At 34.1% G+C, this 24895-nt stretch overlaps 1 protein-coding gene across 1 annotated transcript; it reads left to right on the top strand.

Moving 5' to 3' along the window:
- The first annotated feature begins 13872 nt into the window (after positions 1-13872).
- On the top strand, positions 13873-23384 carry LOC131037994 (disease resistance protein Roq1). Its single transcript, XM_057970261.2, has 5 exons — positions 13873-14601; positions 20354-21431; positions 21536-21832; positions 21946-22743; positions 22838-23384. The coding sequence occupies exons 1-5, from the start codon at positions 14078-14080 to the stop codon at positions 23333-23335; spliced, it is 3195 nt and encodes a 1064-aa protein (XP_057826244.2). The 5' UTR covers positions 13873-14077; the 3' UTR covers positions 23336-23384.
- The last annotated feature ends 1511 nt before the right edge of the window (positions 23385-24895 follow it).

Genomic DNA, 24895 nt, shown 5'->3' with positions numbered 1-24895 from the left:
ATTTAGGGGTTTATTTGGTGTTGGGAGAACATATTCCCTCAGTAATGAAGAAGATAAAAGGAAAATTGAAGAAGCCCTAATCTGAAACTTGCATAAGTTTTGTAGGACACCCAGTGAATTATATGGAATAATCCCATCAGATTTGCAAGATCAAATTGAAGGGGGATGGAAAACAGCTCTGGCTGTTGAGAAAGAACATAGAATAAAAGCACTCATGGAAGTGCAACATGATTTAGACCTTGAGCAAGCTTCACTAGTGGCTGAAGCATGCATTCAACATTTCAAGATAAGGAATAGAATAGGGAGAGTGGCAGTAGGTGAAATTGAAGTAGTGCAAGAAGAAGGGGTTGCCTTGTGGAAGAAAATCATGGATCAACAAAAGGAAGTTGAAGAAGAAATAGAAAAAGAAACAAAACAGAACCAAGGTACAGTTGTCCTTGACAAAGGAAAAGGTAAGGGAAAAATCTATTGAAGATTTTGATGTATTCTCCATCAATGAGATTATAGGAAATGTTGTGTTAGATATTCCCAATCTAGCAAAGGATATTTAGCAACCGGTTCACACAACACTAGTGAAGGAAGCTTCCCAGTCAAGATGAAGTGATAATTGAAGGCATTCCTTATGAGGATACACCTCACATAACCTCATTGACACCAAATCATATTCTATCAGAAGAAGGCAAAGAGGAAGAGAAGAAAGTAGAGGATAAGAAAGCAATGATGGATACTCCTACGGCAAAGAGGAAGTTAGACTTAGATTATGAAAGTGAAAAGAAGAAGGCAAAAATAATCACAATGACTAGTTCAGAAGTTAATACTACAGATAAGGAAGATGAAATAGAGGAAGAAGAAGAAGGATAATCGATCATAGATATAAAAAAGAAGACTCCCAAGTAGTTGATGAAGGTTTCAGAAAAACTAAAAATTCAAGCTGAAAAGGCTAAGTTAAGAGCAAAGAAAAAGAAGGCAAGAATTCTAAATTCTGCCAAGATAATTCTCTCTAACCTAATCCCTGACATTGTTGTTGATAACACTGCCCCCATCATTGATCAATTAAATACTCTTGTTACATAAATAGGTTCAGAGGCAACTGATCTAGAGAAGGTTGCAATAAGGAAATACAAATCAAAGAGAGGAGATAATTTAATGGAACAAATATCAATTGGAAAAGTTGCCCTCTCTACCCTAACAGAAGAAGTTAGAAATATACTTCATGAAGTTGGTCAATTATTGGTCAATTCTTCGAGCTTTACTGACTTCATTAGAGATCTATAAGACAAAAGAAATCAGACTCAAAAAGAAATTCAAGATCTGATAAATTCTTTTGATCCTCTCACCAATTCAGCATCAATTTTCATTGGCAAGGTCAAACAACTCAATCAGGAAATCAAAAGGTTGAAAGAAGAAGAGGACAAATGAGGTCTTAGTTTGTTAGAGCTACAGTGCTACCTGGCACCAATTATTGACTTCATGCAAATGAACATTAAAGAACCAGACCGCCTCATAAGTGAACCAGACTGCAAAACAGTTGATGATATGGAGGTTTTTATTGTAGTGGTGCATGGACACATCACCACCATGAAACAGGTAAAATCTTCATAGAAATCCTCCTTGAAAGTTGCTAAAGAAAATTTCAAGGATCTTTTTGCTTTACTTTGAAAAATTCTTTTGTATAGTCTTTGCCATTGATGGCAAAAGGGGGAATTTCGGAGACTCGTGTAGTGTGAGTTACAGGGGCCAGAACCGACACAGTTTTGTAGTATTTTCCACCAATGCCAAAGGGGGATTTTGTTGGCACTCTGGTGCATTTTTGTATGACCAGTGAATGATATGGTTGTCATTGTTGGCAACATCATCTCCTAAGTCTTCATAGTCTATCGGTAGTAAGTAGACTGGTATATTGAGGTTAATTGGCTAAGAAATGAGTAAACATGGTAAACATGAGTAGACCAACACATAAGAGATCAACCGGCAAGCAGTGAGTAGACCGACACAAAAGAGGTCCATCGGCTAAGCAGAGAATAGATCGGTATACAGGAGGAAACTGACTAGGCAGATTTTGATCGGTACACCGATAGAGTCTATAACTGACAGACTGGTAACGTTAAGTTAACATTCAGTTAAACTGATAGTCTTCTCTAGTCAACCAGTGGACTTATCAACATGTTCAACTGTCTTGACAGAGATTCCTGCAATGATTTCAGGAGAGTGATTTAAGGCATGGTAACATAATTTTGAATAGGATGTTTTGGAGGGAAAGTTTGTGATAGACTGAAGGGATAATAAATTCACATAAATCATTCTTGAGAAGGTTGTTGTTCATCCGAATAGGGAAAATTATGAAAGCGAACATAGGGGGAGTTTAACAAAGTATAGAGTCGAGTGACAGAGGACCGACAAAGTGTAAGCCAAGGATCAGAAAATCGGTAGAGGGTAGAGCCGAAGGCTCATTCAGGAAATCGGTGTTGTGCAGAGCAGACACAACCGATGCAGATATAATATGATTTTCAGTGTGAACTGATCAAGCTATCAGTAGCCACTCCAACAGATCATCTTTATGTTTCTCTCTAACCATTGCAAGTAAAAACCCTTAATAGGGTGGACTTTAACAGGTCCAATTGTAAAAATCCCTTAATCAGGTGTCATCTTAATTGATGATCTTAAGACCTTTGATAAGGCTACCTTTAACAAGATAAAGGCACTAACAGGCCTTAGACAAAATCACTTAATCGGGTGGCACCTAACAGTGTCTTTGTAATCTCCTAACAGGGATGGCTCTACATCGGGCGTACTCCAAAAGAGCATAGTTTTCTCCCATTTGGGTTTCCATGAGATAAATCTTGGTGTCACTGTGTATATTTTCATGAATGCTTATTTTTATGCAGTAGTTATTTATATTGATGATTGTTAAGTTAGTGTAAACTTAAGTCAGAAGTTTTAATTGAGCAAAACTGGTAAAGTGTTGAGTCACCCCTCCCCTCTCAGCACTGGTTGGGACTAACAGTGATGACCTAGACAATAGAGAGAGGGGAGAGAGAGAGAGATAGAGTAGGGGAGAAAGATATATATGAGAATAAGGAAGGGGGAGACAGAGAGGGAGGGAGAGACCATGGTTCATGGAGAGAGAGGTGAGAGATAAGAGAAAGATGAAGATGGATAGATAGAGGGAGGAATCAATACAAGCACTACCATCAACCCTATGTTCCCTAAACTATGTACCATCAATCTTGTACCTTATATCAATCGTGTATCTTGATACTATACAACCCCTTTCTCTTGTCGATGTTTTAGAGGACTATGGTACCCAAAACCCTAGTCTGAGTGGACTAGGGTGCCCAAGACCCTAGTCCCTCTAAAAGGGGCCTCAATTCAAATGTGTTCCAGTTATGCCTCTGTTCTTTATGACTAAATCTTAATATTTTGATGTCTATGGCTCAGATGGAGCATATTGTTTTACCGTTTTTCTTCCTTGAAACTCATGTTTGTCTCAAGGGGAGTTCTGAAATTTTTGTAAGCAGTATTGGCATTGCTTTTTATATTGTAATAATGGTTCATCTTGGTCATCTCTACAATATCATAGGTGGAGAATGCACTGCTTGGTCTATGTGTTGACATCAATGCCAAAGGGGGAGATTATTGGCTTTAGATTATCATTGATGTTGACAATTGAGAAGATCTAGTGGAGAGACTTGTAGAGATCAAATTGACAGAGATGTTGTTGTCCTAGGCTGGCAGAAGTATTGTTGCAAACATCATATGTCAACAATTGAGAAGATGCAGTGGAGAGACATGCAAAGATCAGATTGATAGAGATGGCGTTGTCCTAGGTTGGCAGAAGTATTGTTACAAACATCATATAACACATCATGTTAGTCACAACAGGAGAAAAGCATGAGGAATGTCAACTGGACATGAAATTAATCTAACTGATTTAACCTAGTTAATATTAACCTAATTGATTTAACCTAATTGATGTTAACCTAATTGATATTTACTTAATTGATACTAACTTAATATCATTTAGGTTAATTGATGTTAACTTCATAATTAACTTCATATCAATTAAGTTAAATCATTTAAATTGATATTAACTTAATATCAACATATTAAGTAATATCAATTTAATTAAAATAAAATAAAAATAAATAGAATATAATTAAAATATATTAAAACTTATACTAAAAATTAATAGTATTGAAAGTTAAAAATAATAATATAAATAAAATATATTAAATAATGAAAATATATAATATAAATAAAATATATTAAAATATAAAAAATATAATATAAATAAAATAGATTAAATATTATACTAAAAATATAATTAAAATATATTAGATAAAACATATTAAACATTAAATAATTTTTGTGTACTTATCTATTATATTTGACATATATGAATATAAACATTTTACTATTTCATTGTGGTTAAAATATACCTACAATTTAGATGAAAGATATTGAAATTGAGTGTTCATATCAAACAGTGAATTGTGATTTTTGCAACTGAGATCACTCAAAAGTTATAGATCATTGATTGTGATCACTAGAACTAGCTGTGACTTTGATTTTTCAAAAAAAAATCTAAAGTCAATAACACAAGTTATATAACCACTTTTTGGAGTCAGTTTATCAAAAGTAGTGCACCCTGCTTAACCAATTTTTTGCAAGGATAACATGACAGATTATTGACCGAGTTTCTGTATAACACAAAGATTAGTCATAGATAACATGATAGATTATTGACCGAATTGTTGAATAACACGAAGGTTTGTATTGGATAATATGATAGATTATTGACCCAGTTGTCGAATAACACAAAGGTTAGTACTAGAGAACATGACAAATTATTGACTGTATTGCAGTATAACTTGAATTTTACTATTAAACGCTCAAAAACTTATCCCACACAACCTTTTTTGACCCATTGACACTCATGTGAGATAAGCTTCCTATTGCTTTCACCTTATTTTCTTATCCCGTGTTGTCCTAGACAAGTCTATTTTACCCCTGCAGGATAAGAAAGTTATTCTTGCTTTCGTGTGTCCTTGTGTCTCCTTATCCCACGTTTCTTTAATCTCACTCTACTTACCCTTGCGGGATAAGCTTATGTATGCTCACAAAAGTTTCTTCTTATCCCGCATGTCATTGCATCTCTTTGTTCCTTCGCTACTTAGTTCTTTCCACGCCTTATGCTTCATACCCATGCGGGATAAGCTTTGTTGCTTGTTGTTCCTTCCTTCCTTTATCCTGTGTGATTTCGGATGGCAACATGTAGACGTTGTGGGCTAAGAATTTCTTCTTTCTCCCGAGAAGTTCCTTATCTAGCATGGATAACTCTTACTTTGTCAATGTTATGCGGGATAAATTTTCTTTGTAAAAGGCTTGTACAAAGAGTGGCTTGTATAATCATGCGGGATAAGGATTTCTTTGTTTTCATACTGCTATGAAGTTATCTCGCGACCTTTGGACTAGGCCTTTCTTGTTGTGCGGAGAAAGGTTATTCCTTGGTTTGATACATTTTGTCTACTAGCATGTAATAGGATCATGCGAGATAAGGATTCCTTAGTAACCTCTCCTTTATTATCCCACAGGGTAGACTTCTTCGTTCTTCTATCATTCTTGTTAGAAATGTAACCTTACCACGCGAGATAAGGTCTCCCATGGATAATTCCCTTTACCTTACTTATCCCATGGTCTATGTTTGTAGCTTTAAAACATGCGCAGGATAAGAAACTCCCTTTGTTTCTTACTTGCTTCCTTATCCTACGCTGCTTCTTTGATGCCCTTTGGATGCCGCGAGATAAAACGTCTTCCCTCCTTCACAATATTTCTTATCCCACTCACATAGATCATACCTAATTTGCACTTGTAGGGAAAGGTTATTCCTTTGTCTCGCCCAACCTGCTTATCCTATGCCATAAAAACACTTATTCAAAATCTTGTCAACAATCTGCAATGTTATCTTGTGGTTACCTTCATGTTATACGACATCATGTCAATAACCTGCCATGTTATCTCATTATAACCATCATGTTATACGTAGATCTAGTATATAACAGGGCATGTGCAAAGTGACTTCCCTGCCACCCCGTGGGTTAAAAGAAGGAAAGACAATGACACTGCAGGCTGGAGGGATGAACCAAAATTTCCACAACTGAGATCACTAAAAAATTATAGATCGTTGATCATGATTAGTAGAACTAGCTGCGGCTTTGATTTTTCAAAAAAATTTCTAAAGTCAATAACATAAGTTTTATAACCACTTTTTGGAGTCAGCTTATACGTGTCCCAGTGGGGGTAAAAGTGGTTATAAACATTGTGCTATTGACTTTGGCAAAACCCAATCATATTATCTCCTAATAACGTTCGTGTATTATGAAATCTTGTCAAAAATTTGTCATGTTATCATATAAGAAACCTTCGTGTTATATGAAATATAGTCAATAATCTGTCATGTTATCCTGTAATAATTTTTCATTTTATACGAAATCCGACCAATAATCTGCAATGTTATCTTGTGGTTACCTTCATGTTATACTACATCCTGTCAATAACCTATCATGTTTGAAGACTAATATATATCCCAGATCTGAATTATGATGAACTCAACATGAGAAAGAAGAATGCATGCATAACACGAAGGTAAGTCAAAAATATATCCTATAATAACTTTCATGTTATACGAAATCCGGTCAATAATCTGCAATGTTATCTTGTGGTTACCTTCATGTTATACGACATCCTATCAATAACCTATCACAGTCTTCAATATATCCCAGATCTGAGTTATGATGAACTCAACATGAGAAATAAGAATGCATGCATAACACGAAGGTAAGTAAAAAATATATCCTATAATAACTTTTGTGTTATATGAAATCCGGTCAATAATCTACAATGTTATATTGTGGTTACCTTTATGTTATATACGACATCCCGTCAATAACCTATCATGTTCAAAGACTGTAATGTATCCCAGATATGAGCTATGATGAACTCAGCATGAGAAAGAAGAATGTATGCATAACATGAAGGTAAGTCAAAAATATATCCTGTAATAACTTTCGTGTTATATGAAATCTGGTCAATAATCTGCAATGTTATCTTTTGTGGTTACCTTCATGTTATACGACATCCTATCAATAACCTATCATGTTCGAAGACTGTAATATATCCCAGATTTGAGTTATGATGAAATTGGCATGAGAAAGAAGAATGCATGCATAACACGAAGGTAAGTTGAAAATAACAGATCTTGATAGAGTTCATTTTCTAAGTTCAGTATATGCTTATTTACTTTCTGAGTTCATATTTTGAGTTCATTTTCTAAGTAGATTTATTTTGTTTAGCTGAGTTCATTTTCAAAACACAATGGGTATTTCAACCTGCAACTTCATATATACAATGAAGTTGAGAAACAAATTAGAAAGTGGATCCTTCTAAAAGTGTGGGTGATGTCAATAGAAATTCCTAATATGGCATTTGGAACCAAAAAACAAGACAGTGTGAACCTTTAATGCATTAAATTTATTTAATTCACTTTTTGAGAAAACATCAAATCAAGAAAAAACACTTCTTGTTAGGGTTCGCATGCCTATTTTACCTAAAGACAGAGGTTGCTCATTTGAGAAAACAACAAATTGAGAAAAAACACTTCTTACTAACTATGAACTAAGCTTGTGTATGTTGCAAAATATAATATGTAATGCACTTTTGTATAAACATAATGTGTAATACACTTTTGTGTACAACATAATGTGTAATACTCTTTTACGTAAAACATAATGTGTAATACATATCTCAAATGACATGTTTGATATCACAATCTTCCTTATGTTGATTTTTTAAATTTTTTTATCAAGAAGTTAAAAATGAAGTACCATATGAATTTTTTTAACAAACTATTCAATTTTAACCACATCAACGAGAGAGAATAGTTGTAGGTGGAGATGAAGTAGCCTTTGTTAATATAAGAATAGGTACAAAATGCTCTATAGGTTGTGGTGAAGGTATATTAATACCCATCTATCTACCTCTACATATAGGTCTCATTACCCACCTCTCTCTATCCCCTCTATCTATCTCACTCATCTCTTGCTATCTAGGTCTCTCGCCTCTCTTTGATATTTTATCTCTCCTCTTCTGTAGCCCTCCTCTCTCTAGGTATCTCCCTCCCTTTCTTTCCCTCTTCCTCTATATCTCCCCATCCTTACATACCCCCATATCTATCTTGCTACCACACACTCTTTTATTCTCTCTTCCTCTAGTATTCTCTCTCTACTATCTAGGTCATCACCTTTCTCTCCTCTCTCTAGGTTTCTCACCCCCTTCCTCTCCACCTATCAACCTCTATCTCCCCCTCTATATCCCTCCCCCTTTACTCCTATCTATTTCTAAAATCTCTCCTTCTCTTCTCTCTCTTCCCTCACCTCTTTATCTCCTCCTTCCCCAGGTCTTTCACTCCATCCATGTTTGCCTCTCTCTCTCTCTCTCTCTCTCTCTCTCTCTCTCTCTCTCTCTCTCTCTCTCTCTCTCTCTCTCTCTCTCTCTCTCTCTCTCTCTCTCTCTTCTCTCTCTCTCTCTCTATTCTTTCATCTCTCCTCTTATCCCTCCCACATTTCTAGGTATCTTCGTTCCTTTCTTCCCATCTCCCTTTCTATATTTTGACACTTATTATAATAAGAGCAACCCCTTACTACATATTATAAGGCAAGTATATGATATTTTAAAAAACAATGTGTTTCAAAACATAACGTGTTTCAAAATACACTATGTTAATCTACATTTCACAACATACCCAACCCTCCCTGCATTATAAGATCTCAGTATTATTTATATCTACTATCATTTACCTAATTGTTGTGAACAAAATAAAACAACAATTAGATTATACAAGTTAAGACCTAATGAAAAAAAAGCTTTGGGAAATCGTTTTCTATTTTGGTATCTAATTCCTTTCAAGATAGACGTAAGTTCAATTTAATTCTCATCTAAGTTGAGTCATGTCAAAACACCCATTATTAAGATTGATAAAAATGAAATGATGAGTAACTAAGAAGCTACAATGACCTCATCGTGAAACATGAAAATAAAACTTTTATAAGCTACAATATGCTCTATAGTTCCCAAAATATTTCTCAACTATGACAAAAAATTTGTAAAACTAGAAATCTAAGAGTAAACTATAACTATCAACCCTTAAATCATATTCATTATCTCTTGTTAAGAATATTACACTTTTTTTTTGTCTTTTATTCTAGACAAATATATTGAATTTTAGAAATAAATAATCATCACTATATGAATAATCATTTATTAAAGAGGGTAATTCATTCAAAGCATGTAAATGTATGGACATGACTATCATGACATATTATAAGGGATATGTCATCCCAAAATATACTAATATAATGCATAGGTGAATCACATGATTTAACAACATTAGATCATCATTAAGTGTATTTGGAAATAAAATAAGAATCTATTTTAATGAGGGTATAAGCCTTAACCAATTTGATCAAAGAAGGAAAACATAACACATGGTAAAATAAAACCTCCATAGAAACACGTTCATATCCATAGAATAAAATGTCATGAGTATATAAATGGTAGATTTTTCATGTGATAAGAAAGATATGAATAGGTTAGAATTTTAAATAAGCACATGCAAATCAGAAAAAAGAGAAAGATCTACAATGTACCATGATAAATATGTCATGTTATTCAAAAGTTACAAATATGTCAAAATTTGAAATAAGTTCATGCAAATCAGAAAAAAGAGAAAGATCTACAATGTACCATGATAAATATGTCATGTTATTCAAAAGTTACAAATATGTCAAAATTTAAAATAAGTTCATGCAAATCTACAAGAAGCTCAAGATTCACAAAGTAATATGGTGATAAAATATCCTTGAGGAAAGGTTGGGAAGGAAGATCAATGATCACTTTGTATACCAAAAATCTAAATCTAATCAAATTAAGCACGTATCAGCCAAATTTTGAGAAATATAAAAATTACTAATAAAATGGTAATTTATCAATATTCTACCTTCAATATGAATGTTTGTGTACACTATGGAGGGTTAACTTTTCCAATCTAAGCCTGTTATATGAACAATTTATATCCCATAACCATCAGAAGTAATCTACTTGTTCATGTGCTCCTTCATGTTTCATCAATTTTAATGTTCTCTACTCTACTTAAAGATTTTTAATATATTTGAATAATTTTAAAATTTAATCTTTAGAAACAAATTCTTTAACTCTCAAAAAAATACCAACTTTATAGTTTAGTACTACTAATGACTACGATTTAGGATGATTTTGTATATTATGATTTATTTTAAGTTTCGTGAATGATATTCAAAGATATGAGAATGAGAAACAAAACTAATATAATGATTTATTTTGTGTTTAGTTTGTTAAGGTAAAAAAAATGGACACAATTTTCAAATCTTATTTAAATATTGAAATTTGAGAGATTATATTTGTAAATGTAAGATCAATCTCAAATATACAAGTGATGAAATAAAGGTTGATAGGCCATTAATACAAGAGTATTAACAAATTTAATAAATATATAATCTATTAAATTATATTAGAATACATTAAAAAATATACAAATAAAACATGAAATAAATATATAACTATTACATAAAATCATTTTTTCAAAATAAGTAGCATATAAAACTGTAAAATTAAAATAGAATAGAGTCATTAATATTATGAATATGCATCATGGCCTTGGTGGATTGAAATTCATGAGAAGTGTATGGTTAAAGTCAGGCAAGTTTGAGACTTACTAGAGTTTTTCAGAGGATACTTAAATGCTATCTTTTATATACAAAGTATTCATGTATAAGATCTTATGAAGGCAAGTAATTTTAGATGTTATACCATTAATATTTTAGTTTACCATTCCTATCCATGGTAATTTTAGATGTTATATCCATTTTATTTTTAACATGTTTCTTTGTATTAATAGTTTGAACAAAATGAATTCATCTTTCCACACCAAAAGAAATTGATTGTAAGATTGAAGATATGATAATAATGGAATTTTCTTACATTCTATGTTTCAAATCTCCATTCTTTATCATAGAACTTTTAAATTATAAAATTCATAAAATATAATATTATTGTCAAATGAATAATTAATGATTTTAGTTTAAAGTAACATTTCTCACATAAATTATCTGTAAAGATCAAAACAATCCATATCATAAACCATTAAGAATCTATCTCCATTTTCATTCACAATATGTAACTCAAATTTAAAGAGCAACTCATAATCCTTTTAATGTCAATTTGTAATTCCTTGTATATAGCAAAATTGAACAAGGCCAGTCTTATGCAATTTTATTTTATCAAAAAGAACTCCTAGACAATCAAATAGTCTGAGAAAAATGAAAGAAATAATCTAATAGTAATACCAATATAGATTTATTCAATAAAAAGCTCAAAAATACATAACAAAAGATGATTGATCTACTCATGAGAGGCTGTTAGCCCCCAGATTATTTAATTATTTGTAAAAAATCACAAGTAAACATAATACTAGACTATTTTGCGCCAACAACCATGACTTGCAACCTGCACATCACACGCCAAATCAGAAAATATCAGTCACTAATAACCATGCAGTTGTATGGAAAAGATAAAAGACAATCTACAGAAGGATCTAGTTCCTAGCACACCTCTTCTCAGTACACTGAATACAAAAATCAATGAGATGTGGCATTAAGCATACCGAGAGGAAAACCTTAAATCATATTTTTGATGAGGAAGAGATTCCTTTCTCCAAAACTATATTGTATTCTGAGATATAATATATCCTAACAAGTGACCAAAGGAAGATACTATTAGATACTTACTCTTCACTGTTGACAATGAGGCCTTTTAAACCTGAAATCATTCGCAGCACGCATTTCCAGTCCTCAAGCATTTCTGTATCATATCTGGCCTGGGCTGAAATAATTCTCTTGCCAGTTCTGAGCATACAAGATAGTTCGACCAAACGCCAAGGGGGTCATATCTGGGTGAAAGTATAGCAATATGTAGGAAAGATGTTGTCATGACATTTTGTATTTCACATGATATGGGATCACCAAGATCAAGCTCTGCTTCAGGTTTTGATAATCAATCTACCCGCCAGTGGATAAAAATCCACCAACACCTTAGACAGCATGTCTTTCAGTATTTTAATACCCCAAGGAAAGTTGTGATAGCTAACAAGGTTAGACTAGGCTTTCAATTTGGTCGACAAAGTGAGAGTTTAACTGGCGAATTCAGTGGTTAAAGAAGGGGGCCATAAAATCTTTTGCATGCCACCCATAGTAAGAACACACTCACTGCTAAAATCTTCTGCACATCATCCATTTCCTCTCCAAACATATAGTTTCCCTATGATTATCGATTTCCAATCTCTTAGAAAATGTGATAAGTTGAAGAATGATGAGATAATACCTGAATCTGAGGCACTCGATTCACGACAGTAAAACTGCATCTTTGTATACTGGTTTTCCTTTCTCTCATGGCTTTCCTTTCACTGCTGCAGTTTGGATCACAAATGGGAGAAATATTTTTGAAATAGGTTGAGCAGCAAAATATTTTCCAAATTTGTTTGAGCGGGAAAGGAATTTAAATTAGGAATTCTCTCCTCTCTCGAAAATAGTAACTGACTGCCGTTAAAGAGCTGTTATCTGTCTTTCCAGCTTGCCGTGATGGTGAGAGTGGCCAGCAAATGTTACTCTCGTGCAAATGCTTTCCGTCAACCGCAAAATGGCAATATGCCTCCACGTCATCTGAAGCTCGATGGTGGATTCCAAATGTGGGTCTCATGACATCATGCGAGGGCATACAATTTTGGAACTGCATCATGACATGGCATGCCGTTTTGAAACCAGAATAACTACAGCCCTTTTTGTGTTCCACTAATAAACAAATTATGCCCAAAAACCATCCCAACTATTGAACCTCACTCCACTTTAAGACCCTCTTCCTTAAAATGTGTGACTTTTGAACTCCATTCATGTGGGTGGCTATTGTAAACATAGAATATTGAAAGTAATCATAAAAATAAATAGTCTGCAGCAACTTGTCCTATATTATAAGTCCACTTGCATATATGTTGAACAATTTCCTATCGAATCTTTCAGATGCGCCAAAAATCTTTACATATTTTTCCTTCTGTAATCATAAAAATAAATAGTCTGCAGCAACTTGTCCTATATTATAAGTCCACTTGCATATATGTTGAGCAATTTCCTATCGAATCTTTCAGATGCGCCAAAAATCTTTACATATTTTTCCTTCTGTAATCATAAAAATAAATAGTCTGCAGCAACTTGTCCCATATTATAAGTCCACTTGCATATATGTTGAGCAATTTCCTATCGAATCTTTCAGATGCGCCAAAAATCTGTACATATTTTTCCTTCTGCTTTGCTGTTTACACGTAAAGGAACTCTGTACATGATTATAAAAATCTCAAACATTTACTATTAAACACATAGTTTTCATAGTCTACCATTTTTCTTCCCCGAAATTACTTAAGCAATTTCCTATCGAATCTTTCTGATCCCCTAAAATCTGTGCTGTTTACGCGTAAGTAACTCTACATAATTCAGAATTTTCCTTTCTTTTTAATGCTTCTTGTACACGGCAAGAATAAACTTATAATAAACTGATGGGATGCTTTCAACTTTAAAGGGGTCCCTTCGTCCAGCAATTCGGGCGTACAATTCAGCTAGACCACTGGAAGTTTCCCGCTTGGTCTCTTTACGCGTGCTTCCCACTCCCACCTTTCTATGAAATTTCTTCATATATGCAGAAACCGCGTAGAAAACAGTGTGATTGATGACGTCTTTTATCTTATATAGCTTATCTTACCGTCTGAACATTGTATCTCTTAGCTCGCTGTTTTCTCATTCTCTTCTAATCTTTCTTCCCCCACAATTTTTTTAGTTCTCATTATATCTCTTAGCTCGCTGTCTCACCAGTCTCTTCTATTTTTTCTACACATCCCTTCTTCTTTGTTTCAGTCAATCCCTATTCAATTTAATCCCATGCCATGGCAAGGGCCAATGCCTTTGCAGAAATTTTGCCACCGTCTACATCTCCATCGTCTTCAACTCCAACAAAAAAGGTGCGCTATGATGTATTCATAAACCATCGTGGCCCTGACACCAAGAAAACCCTAGCCGCCTCAATCTACTGTGCCCTTAAGCTAATGGGACTTGAAGCTTTCTTAGATGAATCGGAGCTTGAACTGGGTGATTCAATACCCTCTGAAATCCAAGAGGCCATGACTACTTCTTTCCTTCATATTGCCATATTTTCACCCAGATATGCAGAGTCTCCTTGGTGTTTGGCCGAACTATCTTTTATGCTTAAGACTGGCAAGAAAATTATTCCTGTGTTCTACAATGTTGATCCCAGTGATATCCATTGGATTTGTAAAGGAAAAGGAAGCTACGCCAAAGCATTTTCCGAGCACGAAGCCAAGGCTAGATATCCTTCACAAATTCTTGAAGATTGGAAAGTGGCGCTGGAAAAGGTTTCAGATGCTAAAGGCCACACTGTCAAGAATGAGGAGTAAGTATGGAATGCTCTCTTTCTTTTAATCAGATGTTATGATATGTTATATTTCAGATCACAACATAGTTGTTCGTACAATGGAATTTCTTGCTCTAAAACGGAAAGATTTAGTACCATCAAAATCTGATTAATCTATTTTTTATGCTTGCATATTTGTTTCAGACTGAAATTCTAAAAATTGTTCAGCTTGAATTGTTGTTGTCCATATATGTGGAAAGAATTGACAATCTTTATAATTACTTTTGGGAAATCCATTGATTTGTAGTATAGATAGATTGGTTTACTAGTATTAATCAAGGTTCAAAGACAACATATAATCATTTAATTGTAAATGCTTTGAAAGTGTGTTTGCATGCTCGCATTGGTTTTCTTGATTATTCTATTCATGATCTATAAGTGTTCTTGTTCTTTAAGTAATTTCAAAATGAATGATGCATGTCCTTAAATATAACATTGCACATAAATTTACATAAAGTTATGCTAAAGATGTACAAAATGATTAGTAGAATAAAACAATTTGGACTTGTTTTGAATTTTAAAATATGGTGGGGCATAACTCTAGAGATGACTTTGATCGTTTTTTGCTCTCATGAATTTGACTTGCAATAGCAAATGATAATTATGAGAATTATGACCAAATTTATAGAGATAAACTATTCTAATGGGACTTGGAGGTGATAAGGCCATGAACCAAATCAACCCAAGAATATGCTGGTTGTAAACTTGTCATTACCTAAAACATTTAATAGAAGATGACTATCTAATGTGAAGGAAAAGGACATGACATACGATTTTCAATATTATAATACTATTAAATATTTTTAAATGTTATTGTTCAATTACTAGGTTAAGCTTATCTTATTCTCAATATTATAGGTTAGAAAATATATACTAAAAACTAAAAATAATCATAACAATCTATAACAAATTCATTTTGGAAAATGTGACCACTTTAAAACATTAAAATATATAAAATTTTAATTTCAAAGTCTATTTGTTAGTTTTAAAAGATGTTCTTACGTAACGTTGAACAAAATTGTTGCTTGATACAAGATGGTTGCTACATTTAATCTTCCCAAGGAATGAGTAGTCACCCTTTCTTGAACCAATGATTTAACTCAACACCAAAAAATCCTCCAATTTCTTCCCTACACCACCCACCTCTCTAAAAGTGTTGTTAAATTTGTGCTCCACCTCATCATGTGTTCATATTGTGACTTTCTCATTATTTGATTCCATATCAACTACATTTATTTTGATTATAACTTTTTTCATTTATAAATGTGACATGTGAAGATATAATTTCTTAAATAGTTTGCGGTGGAGGTAACTTGTAAGATCCAAATGTGATGTCAAGTGTAGTATGCTTGGTTTGACTATGTAAAATCTCCTTATGAGACAAACATTTAGTAGTAAATTATGTAAAAAATTAGGGTCATGGTAAGATGGATTAAAAATAGAATATGTAGATAGATAAGCCATGCATATAGTAGAATCATAATGATATGGATGATAAGTAACATGTTAAAAGGGTCAATTGTGTCATCACTATTCTAAGGATAATAAGATTGATTTAGTATATATAACACAACATTCAATCATCTGGGGGAATTTAGGCCAATCATCTGGAGGAAGCTATGGGCATCCTTCAATCAATTAAATTAGCCTATAATATGGGGGTCAACATGTTATGGTTGGAAGGTGACTCCAAAAACATTATTAATTGTCTCCTAGCTAAACACCAACCTTCGTGGACAATTAAAAACATTATACATTCTGCCAGGGATTTGCTTCAGGGGTTTAAAAAATGCCACATCACCCATTTTTACAGAGAGGCCAATAAGTGTGCTGACTGGGCGGCTAATGAGGCAGTACGGAGCGAGCAGATTATAACCTAGAATTGCGAAGGGGAGCTCCCGCGTGTGGCATGTGATATCTTAACTTACGAAAGATTGCATGGTAAGCAAGGCCAGATTTGAAATCATTTCTCGAGGTGTTAGGAGAGGTCATGGCAGAAGGAGTTGGTTTTGTATGCAGCCGAGAAGGAGGTATAGTAATTATAGCATGTTTACTTTGCATGCTTTATGGGTGTTTTTCTCCCCCTTGAGAAAAGGCACTAGAAACTTCCATAAAATTTTGGTGGTTTCTCACAGAAAGCTTATTGCGAAGAAAGGTATCTGCGGGAAATTACAGGCGATTGACATCAATATAACACTATAGGTGGAAAAAGCAAGAGAATGGAGGCTACCTCCATTGATAAATGGAAGAATCATCCGCAGGTCTGGGCAATTCTTCAAGCTACCAAGATGACTTATTTCATTTAGTGCATCCAGGAGAAATGACCTAAAATTATGAGAATATTTAAGAAGGGTTGGAATAAAGGCACTTTAACCATTGAAAACATGAAGGTCAAGGTGACTTAAACTATGATTGCTGAGGAAACGGGTCTTCCAATGGACGACATCAAGCTATACAAGGACAAAAAGATTTCAGACACTATCGTGAAAAAATTTCCAAAGGATGAGGAGGAGAAAACTAGATTAGTGAAGAGAAACCATACCTACTTCTCGCCAAAGGTAATTAAGTTAATTTGGCGAAGGGTTTTGCTTGCAATAATGGAATTTATCACTCTCGATGGTAGATATACTAGGGTTTACAACTACCATTTTGTCTTACTTGATCACTTTAGGTATAAAGAGAAAATTTCTATTCCATACTATCTTTTTTGTACCCTTAATGTTGGGATCAAGGATGCAATATCTAACCCCAATATCATCCCAGCAAAGCATAAAGGTTTGATGGTGATTCTGTATAATCATATCAAGAACACTATCGTCAATATGAGTATCGTTGAGGTCTTCGAGTCGGAAGAGGATCTCGATGAATCTGATGATGAGGAAGGCGAAGGCTATGACACAAAAGCTGAAACAAAGGATGACCCCCAAATTGCTGGATGAAGCAGGAAAAGTAGAAAAATCAAGCATGGGAAACAGAATAAAGAGTCGGCCAAAAAGAAGCAGAGAGGGGAGGATAAGGATAACTAGTATGAGGAAGGCAATGATACTAATTATGACATGGAAACTGAAAGAGATGAGGTCCAAACCCTCATGAGACAGAAGTAGAAAAGGAAGACTCCTAAAACAAGGATGTGGGAACCAAGAATCGGTCGCCCATCATGGCTGAGTCTAAGGATAAGGGCCTGATGGGGGAGGATACGGCCATGAAAGAAGCTCAGAGCCCTGATGTCAAGGAGGTGGAACTGGAAGTGAATCTTGAGACTGCAGATGACAAGACCTAGGAAATGCATCACCCAGATATTGACCTTTGTATCAATAACAACATGGATAGCTTCAAACAGGTACTCCTCTGGATGCATAAGGAAATTATTGGCATCAAAACCAAGCAACCCAGCAAGAAGGAAAAATTGAGACTCTAGAAGCCTTAGGGTCGGGGTAAATTCAATTCCCTCCCTGATTGTTTCAGTGAGCTCACTAAAGCTATTAGTAATGTAGAGGAGATCATTAATGCTAATCGAAATAGCTTTCTTTCCCTGGAGAACAGTGAAGGGACCACCTAAAAAAAGACTTGATGGAGTCGAGATCACGCTAAAAAAGATAGGTGAGCAAAGCCATAAGATTCTTAAGGCCTCCTCGGCTAGTGTGAAGACTCTTATTAGTAAGCTTGAGAAGGGCCATGGGGATAAGGCTTCGGCGGACATCATTGAAGTAAAGGAAGATACCCCTGAGGATAAGGAGACTGGGCCTGGGAGAAGAATGTGGACGAGCACCAGGAAGATGAAAAGCCATAGCAAGAAAATTGAGGAAATCAAGCGGGCGGCTGATAATATGGAACAACTGGAGCTAGAAGCTGCTAAAATGCTTCAGAACTTAACATAATTTTGGGCTCTTGTCGGTCCTGTTGGTTTTTGACTCACTGTCTCTAGTTTGCTGGCATTTTGTTCGTCGGTTGTCCTTTTCTTTGGTGTTGTCTTTTTTGTTTTGTTGCAGTTTAATGTAAATCTTTTGATCCTTTGGTTGTAATGGGTTTCAGGGGCCCATCAAAACTTGTTTTCCCTTATTCAAAAATATTCAATCATGTGTCAGAGTATAGAGAAGCATAAGATTCAAAATATGTAACATCATAAACATGCAAATGAAAGATATTAAAAAATTACATACATGTTTAAAAAGCATAAAGCATATCCAGAATAGGGCTTTGAAACATAAAGGAAATATAATCACCATACTCCTAACAAAGATGTCTAAGCTAGATTTTATACAAGGAAATATCATACATATATAATTATTTACTAGGACATCATTATGAGAAGAAGCAAGCTAGTCATTATAGGAGGTCCATTTCATGTTTCAAATTTGATACAAAATCAACAATATTAGAAATGGCCATATTTTAAAATATAAGGCAAAACCTAATAATGTCAAAACTGTAGAGTTGGAAGGGGTATGAAGAAAATGTAACAATAATGCTCAAACCCTGGGAGATAAATAAAATAATAATAATAAACAAGGATAAATCTAAAGTCTAATTGAATCTAAGTGGAAATATATGTAGTTGAAACTAGTAAGATTTGACATATTAAATAAGGTTAAAGAAAACTCTAAGGGGGAGGTAAAAGGAAACCATAATGAGTGTAAATTAAATCTTATCAAATATTTGATCTATATTAATTAATAAATATAGATAAACAATAAATTAACCTAGATCAAAGAGTTGAGGTTCATAATGATATTGAAATAAGTGCAAAATAAATATTAAGATTGAGTGGCTTAGCTCCAGAATTAATGTTGAAATAATGATGTTGATGTCATGTATAATTAATTTAGCGCCTTTTAAAATTTCATTTTTATTGGTATGGTTATTGTCTTCAAAATCAAAACCATGATAGAAAAAGATAGTGGGTTGATCTTGTATATAACATGATTATTCCACTTAAAAATAACTTGCCAGGTGGATATGTTCTCTACTATATGAGATTAATCTAATAGAATGTTGACTCTTAAAAACTATGTAGTTCAATCTTCAATGATCTTGAACAGCCAAGATGGTGTTTAGAAACATCTTTAGAGATTTTTTTGGCTCACTTGGACCAAGTTCTTTGAGATTAAATCCCTTGGTAGGCCTATTCAATTATATTAAGCAAAATCAAGGGCTTAGGATGGCGAGGCAAATTAAGGTTTATTTTCAATCTTCCAAATCAAATTTATGTCTAATGTTTTTTCATTTGTTTCTTATTTCTTGAAATTAAATATGAAATGAGTGTCTTTAAAAATTATGACTAAAAATGTGTCACTCAAATGTGTGCTACATTAGCTTAAAATTATTGATGAAAGTAGGTGAGGTATTCAAAATTTGATTTGCATGTTTGAAGGTAAGGAGTTAATACATGCAGCTTATGATTGGCCTAGGTCAATCCCATGAACCTCAGACCTGATCTATGAGGAAAAATTTATTCATAATGTTATTCTTACAATTAAAACTTAGAAGATATTTTTAGAACTATTTCAGTTTTGTAAAGCCTCTCCTTACCTCAAGATATGGGGCATTAAACATTGCTTGTATGTAAAACATGATATTATTTTTATCTTTAACCACATTCTTTCAGCTTATATGAACACTTGATATTTGTCTATCAATTAAAAATATGCTAAATAAGTTATACTAATTTAAGATTATTTTTGGAGAAAACTAATTTGAGTGTGTTTTTTTTCAAAAATGTGCTTTTGTATAGTGATAGAGAAATACTGAAGATTATTGCAAATTATGTTCTGAAGCACTCGAAAAAGACTACATTTGTGGTGGCTAAACATCCTGTGGGTCTTGATAAAACCTTACAAGACTTTGAAAGAACTGTATTAGAATCTTCTGAAAATGTAAAAATTGTGGGGATCACAGGTATGGGTGGGTGTGGAAAAACTACATTGGCAAAAGAGTACTACAACAAGATGATACGGTCCTTTTATAGATCTAGTTTTGTTTATGATGTACAAGATGCACCAACTAAAAATTTGTATGTGAAGCAAAAAAAAATGTTTCAAGATCTTGGTGGCTCAAAAGACATATCATTTGATAATGTAGAAGAAGGAAAAGCAATCTTAGCAGAGTATTTGAAATTTGTTCAGGTATTTATTATCTTGGACAATATAGATCATCAAGATCAATTGGATTCTCTCTTGCCAATTAAAAACAGTCTTACACAAGGTAGTATAATTGTGATTACAAGTCGAGATCCTGGTAGGCTTATATCATGGGGAATCCCTTCTAATTCCATTTATAAGATGAAAGATTTAAATCCTGAACATGCTATGGAACTATTTTGCTGGCATGCTTTCCAACAACCCTCTCCAATAGATGAATTTGAATATCTTGTTAAAAAGTTTTTAAGTGTCTGCAAGGGATTGCCATTATCCATTAAGGTTTTAGGAGCACTTGTGCATGGAAAGTCCAAGGAATATTGGAATGGTCAATTAGAGAAGTTCTCCGGATCATTGCACAAAGACATTAAAAACATACTTATGATGAGCTTTGATGCACTAGATGATGAAGAAAAGGAGATATTTTTAGATATATCTTGCTTCTTTGTAGGAACAACAGAATATTCGGCCATCACAGTATGGGAGGAGTCCGGCTGGAGTGGGGCAGGTAGTTTGGGAACACTCACAGATAGGTGTTTGATTGAGGTAGATGAGCAAAACTGCTTGAGAATGCATGATCTGCTGAGAGATTTGGGAAAGGACATTTCAAAGACACGGTCACCATACCGCCTTTGGTCACCGCAGCAAATTGCCCACATTGAGAATCAAGGGGAGGTGAGTTTAATATCTTGTTTTTTATGCTATCCAATATTTCTATAAGTAAACGTTTGCATATAATTGTTTTCTAAGCTCGCTGATTTTAAAATTTTTCCATTTAGGGAAGTGTGCTGATTCGAGGAATTAAAGCCCAAACAGATGAGTTTTATGAAGACTTTGTGGAGCTTTTCAGAGAATCAGGTAGAGGAATTAAGCGGAGGCGGGGTTTAAAACTCCTCGATGTTGAGAACAACTATTTTACAGAAGAATTAGGAACACTTTCAGAAACCCTTGTGTGGCTGCGATGGGCCAAGTTTCCGCACAGAGCTCTTCCATCATGGATTTCGTTGAAGAAATTGAGAGTTTTAGAGCTTCTCGAGGCTTCTAAATTAGAAGAACCGTGGAGCGAGACTGCAGACGTAAGTAATCTTCCTTCTCTTTACTGTTATTTATGCAAACATACCTTAAAAAATCTGTTATAGTTAGTTGTACTTGAGCGGCATTGCCTAATTAAAAAGGAACGCGGCTGCAGCCTCCTGTGCAGTTGAGAGTGCTGAACATCATTCATGCCGGAAATTTGCTGAGATTTCCAAGGTCGATAGGATTTCTACAGCATTTAAAAGAGATATCCTTTGATTCCGAAGGAGCTCCCATTGAAGGCCTACCAGAAGAGTTTTGCCGTCTCCAATCACTAGAGCGCCTCAAATTGATTGGATGTGATAAGATGAAATCTCTGCCTAGCAAGTTCGGCGACTTGACAAATCTTAGGATTCTAGAGTTGAGAGAATGTAGTAGTTTGATTTTCTCATCAGAAACACTTGCGCTACTTCCTAGCCTTAGTTTTCTGCATATTGACCGTTGCGCCGGGCCCACAGAATTAATTTTCCAGCCGGGGTGCTCTTCTTTTTTGCGCAGCCTTGAAAAACTAGTATTATATCATTGTGGTGTGTCTAGGCTATCAATCTCTCCTCAATGTTGCCCCACTCTGGATCTACTATATCTTTCCGAAAATAATGACTTAGTAGAGATCGATAGCTTGCCTACATCAGTGAAGACGGTTAAAGTGATCGGATGTTCAAATCTGCAAAGCATAAGCCTTAATTGTGGTCTGGTGAGGCTAGTATATATGCATATTCGGAATTGTGGGGAGCTTAGGAAAATACAAGGATTAGAAAATTGCAGTTCGTTAGAGACTTTGACGGTACATACTTGGGGGAATGCGCCAGTCATACAAAGTCTGAAGGATATGGAGAATTTGAAGAGGGTAAACATCACAGCAGCATGTCACATATCAGCATTTGAACCTTGCCTTCAAACATTAAGTAGAGAGGTAATGTTAGTTTTCAGATAATTGAGCTTATTATGTAATATAAACGTGCTTATTATGATAGTTTTCAGATAATTGAGCTTATTATTTGTGGCAGAAATGGCCATCCGAATTTTCAATATGTGCAATGGCAGCCCCTGGCGTTGAGGCGATTGTGAGGTCTTTTACCTTTCCTGGTCTCACTTTGGTTGATTCGTTCAACCGGCAGAAGATGGACTGGTATTCTTCGTATTCTTGGTATTGGGAGTATGTGTTTTTGCAAGAGCGTTCTACCAACGCGGCAGCGATGATATGCGTTGTTATAAATTCCCCATTAGATGATATCACTCTAGAGTTGTTCAGTGTTGAGCAAAAAGGTGATTGTGCTACGTATTTGAAAGAAGGAAAATGGGTATGTATAGGTGTTTTCACTCCATCTTCCCTCGTGGGAAGGGAAAATGCTTTCTCTCTATGGGAAAACAAATACGATCGGTTAGAAGATGATTTGGTAGAGACGGGAATACTAGCAATGGGTGAGGAAAATAGAGTTGTGGATGCTTTTCATGAATTAGTGCAACATTTGGGAAAAGTAGGTGATATTTGTGAGGCTCAATGATAAATTTGTAAATTCAAGGATAAATTATTGGAAAATTAGATATTTTATAGATTGTGTTGTGTAAATATATAAAAATTTATTTTTTGTTGAAGAATATTTATGTTATATATTTCATGAAGTTAGTAGTATGAATATGAATATGGTTATTTATTTAAAGTTGTAAGGAGATTGAGTTTTTTTGTTATCAACAATACTTGTAGAATATCTATGTATTCATGCTATTAATTTGATCTTGTTTAATAGTATAAGAGTTGCATTTCTTAAACATTGATTGTAGCTGATTTATGGATTCAATTGTGTATGCACTTTTGTGTCAACATTTAGGGTCACACTCTCTAAACTATTGGCATTTCTTAAACATGTTAAATAATACGGTTTTTTTTTTTTTTTTTTTGCATTTTATGATAATCTACAAAATTTAATTTAAAATGTCACATTAAATTCCCTTTTAACAATTTATTTTGTGGCCATTTTATTTAATAATTAACATTTTCATTGTAGATTATTATTGTTGTGCTTACTAAAAGAACAAGGAACATGAAAAGCAACATGTTCGGGCAAATTCCTTTTACACACATTTTATTCATGAAGGTGTCTCATTTTTCAATATTTTTCTTTTATTTTACTATAAATCTTAAAATGAATCCTATTATGATACAACATTGATGTTTCTATTGTCTCAATAGACTTTGCGTTGCTAGGATGATGAGCAATTTGTAGAAGTTTAAAGGAACAGTTTTTTCAAGACAATACTAGAAAGGAAGATATTAATTGTTTTGCCAATTTATTGTTGGGAATGAAGCGTGAAAGTGGAGAATGATTCATTGTTTGAAATGAGTGATAGTTGTCACCTTAGATGGAGGGAGAAAACATAAATAAAACTTAAAGTTGCATTCCAAAAAGTTGGTTTCAAAAGTTATATTATTTTAAATCTATCTTGTCTTGAAACATTGATATCATATATTTCAAGAAGATATTGTGTTTTAGAATTGTCCATTCATCTATGAATCTAAATTTTAATCCTATTCTTTTTTATTTCTTGATTTTGGAATTCTCCCATAATCTCACTTATCACTTTGTCAACTATTGATCCAATGGAAATGTAGCACCCTTAACTATTTATAGTAACATTATCTGTATGTTAGTGATGGATTGTTCAAGGGATTCTATAATTTCTACATGTTGCTTTAGTCTATCCTCCTTTTCAACATTGTGTAACACATCTATCTTAAATATTTGAAGAGGGGAGACATCCACTTATGCACAAAAAGTGAATTCTAAGAAGAATTTTGGTAGTAGAATTACAAATGCATATAGGAGAAAGGACCTAGTAGTTGTGCACCCTAACTTCGCGCTCTCAAAATCTTACGTGGAAATTTCAAATCACTCCAATTTTTTTACAGTAGCTTACTTGGCAAGTTCCCTGCTTATAACTAAGATTTCAGGGCCACATCATCAAATATGATGCCACATCAGCATGCTTTTTGCCAAGGTGTCCAAAATAGCCCCAAAAAAAGTGAGACCAATAGGTGTGCAAAAAGGCCCCAATACTTGTGCAGC

Source organism: Cryptomeria japonica, chromosome 3 (assembly GCF_030272615.1).
Source record: "Cryptomeria japonica chromosome 3, Sugi_1.0, whole genome shotgun sequence".
NCBI classification, from domain to species: Eukaryota; Viridiplantae; Streptophyta; class Pinopsida; order Cupressales; family Cupressaceae; genus Cryptomeria; species Cryptomeria japonica.
The sequence above is the reverse complement of the archived record's forward strand: the minus strand, read 5'-3'. Positions and strand labels throughout refer to the sequence as shown.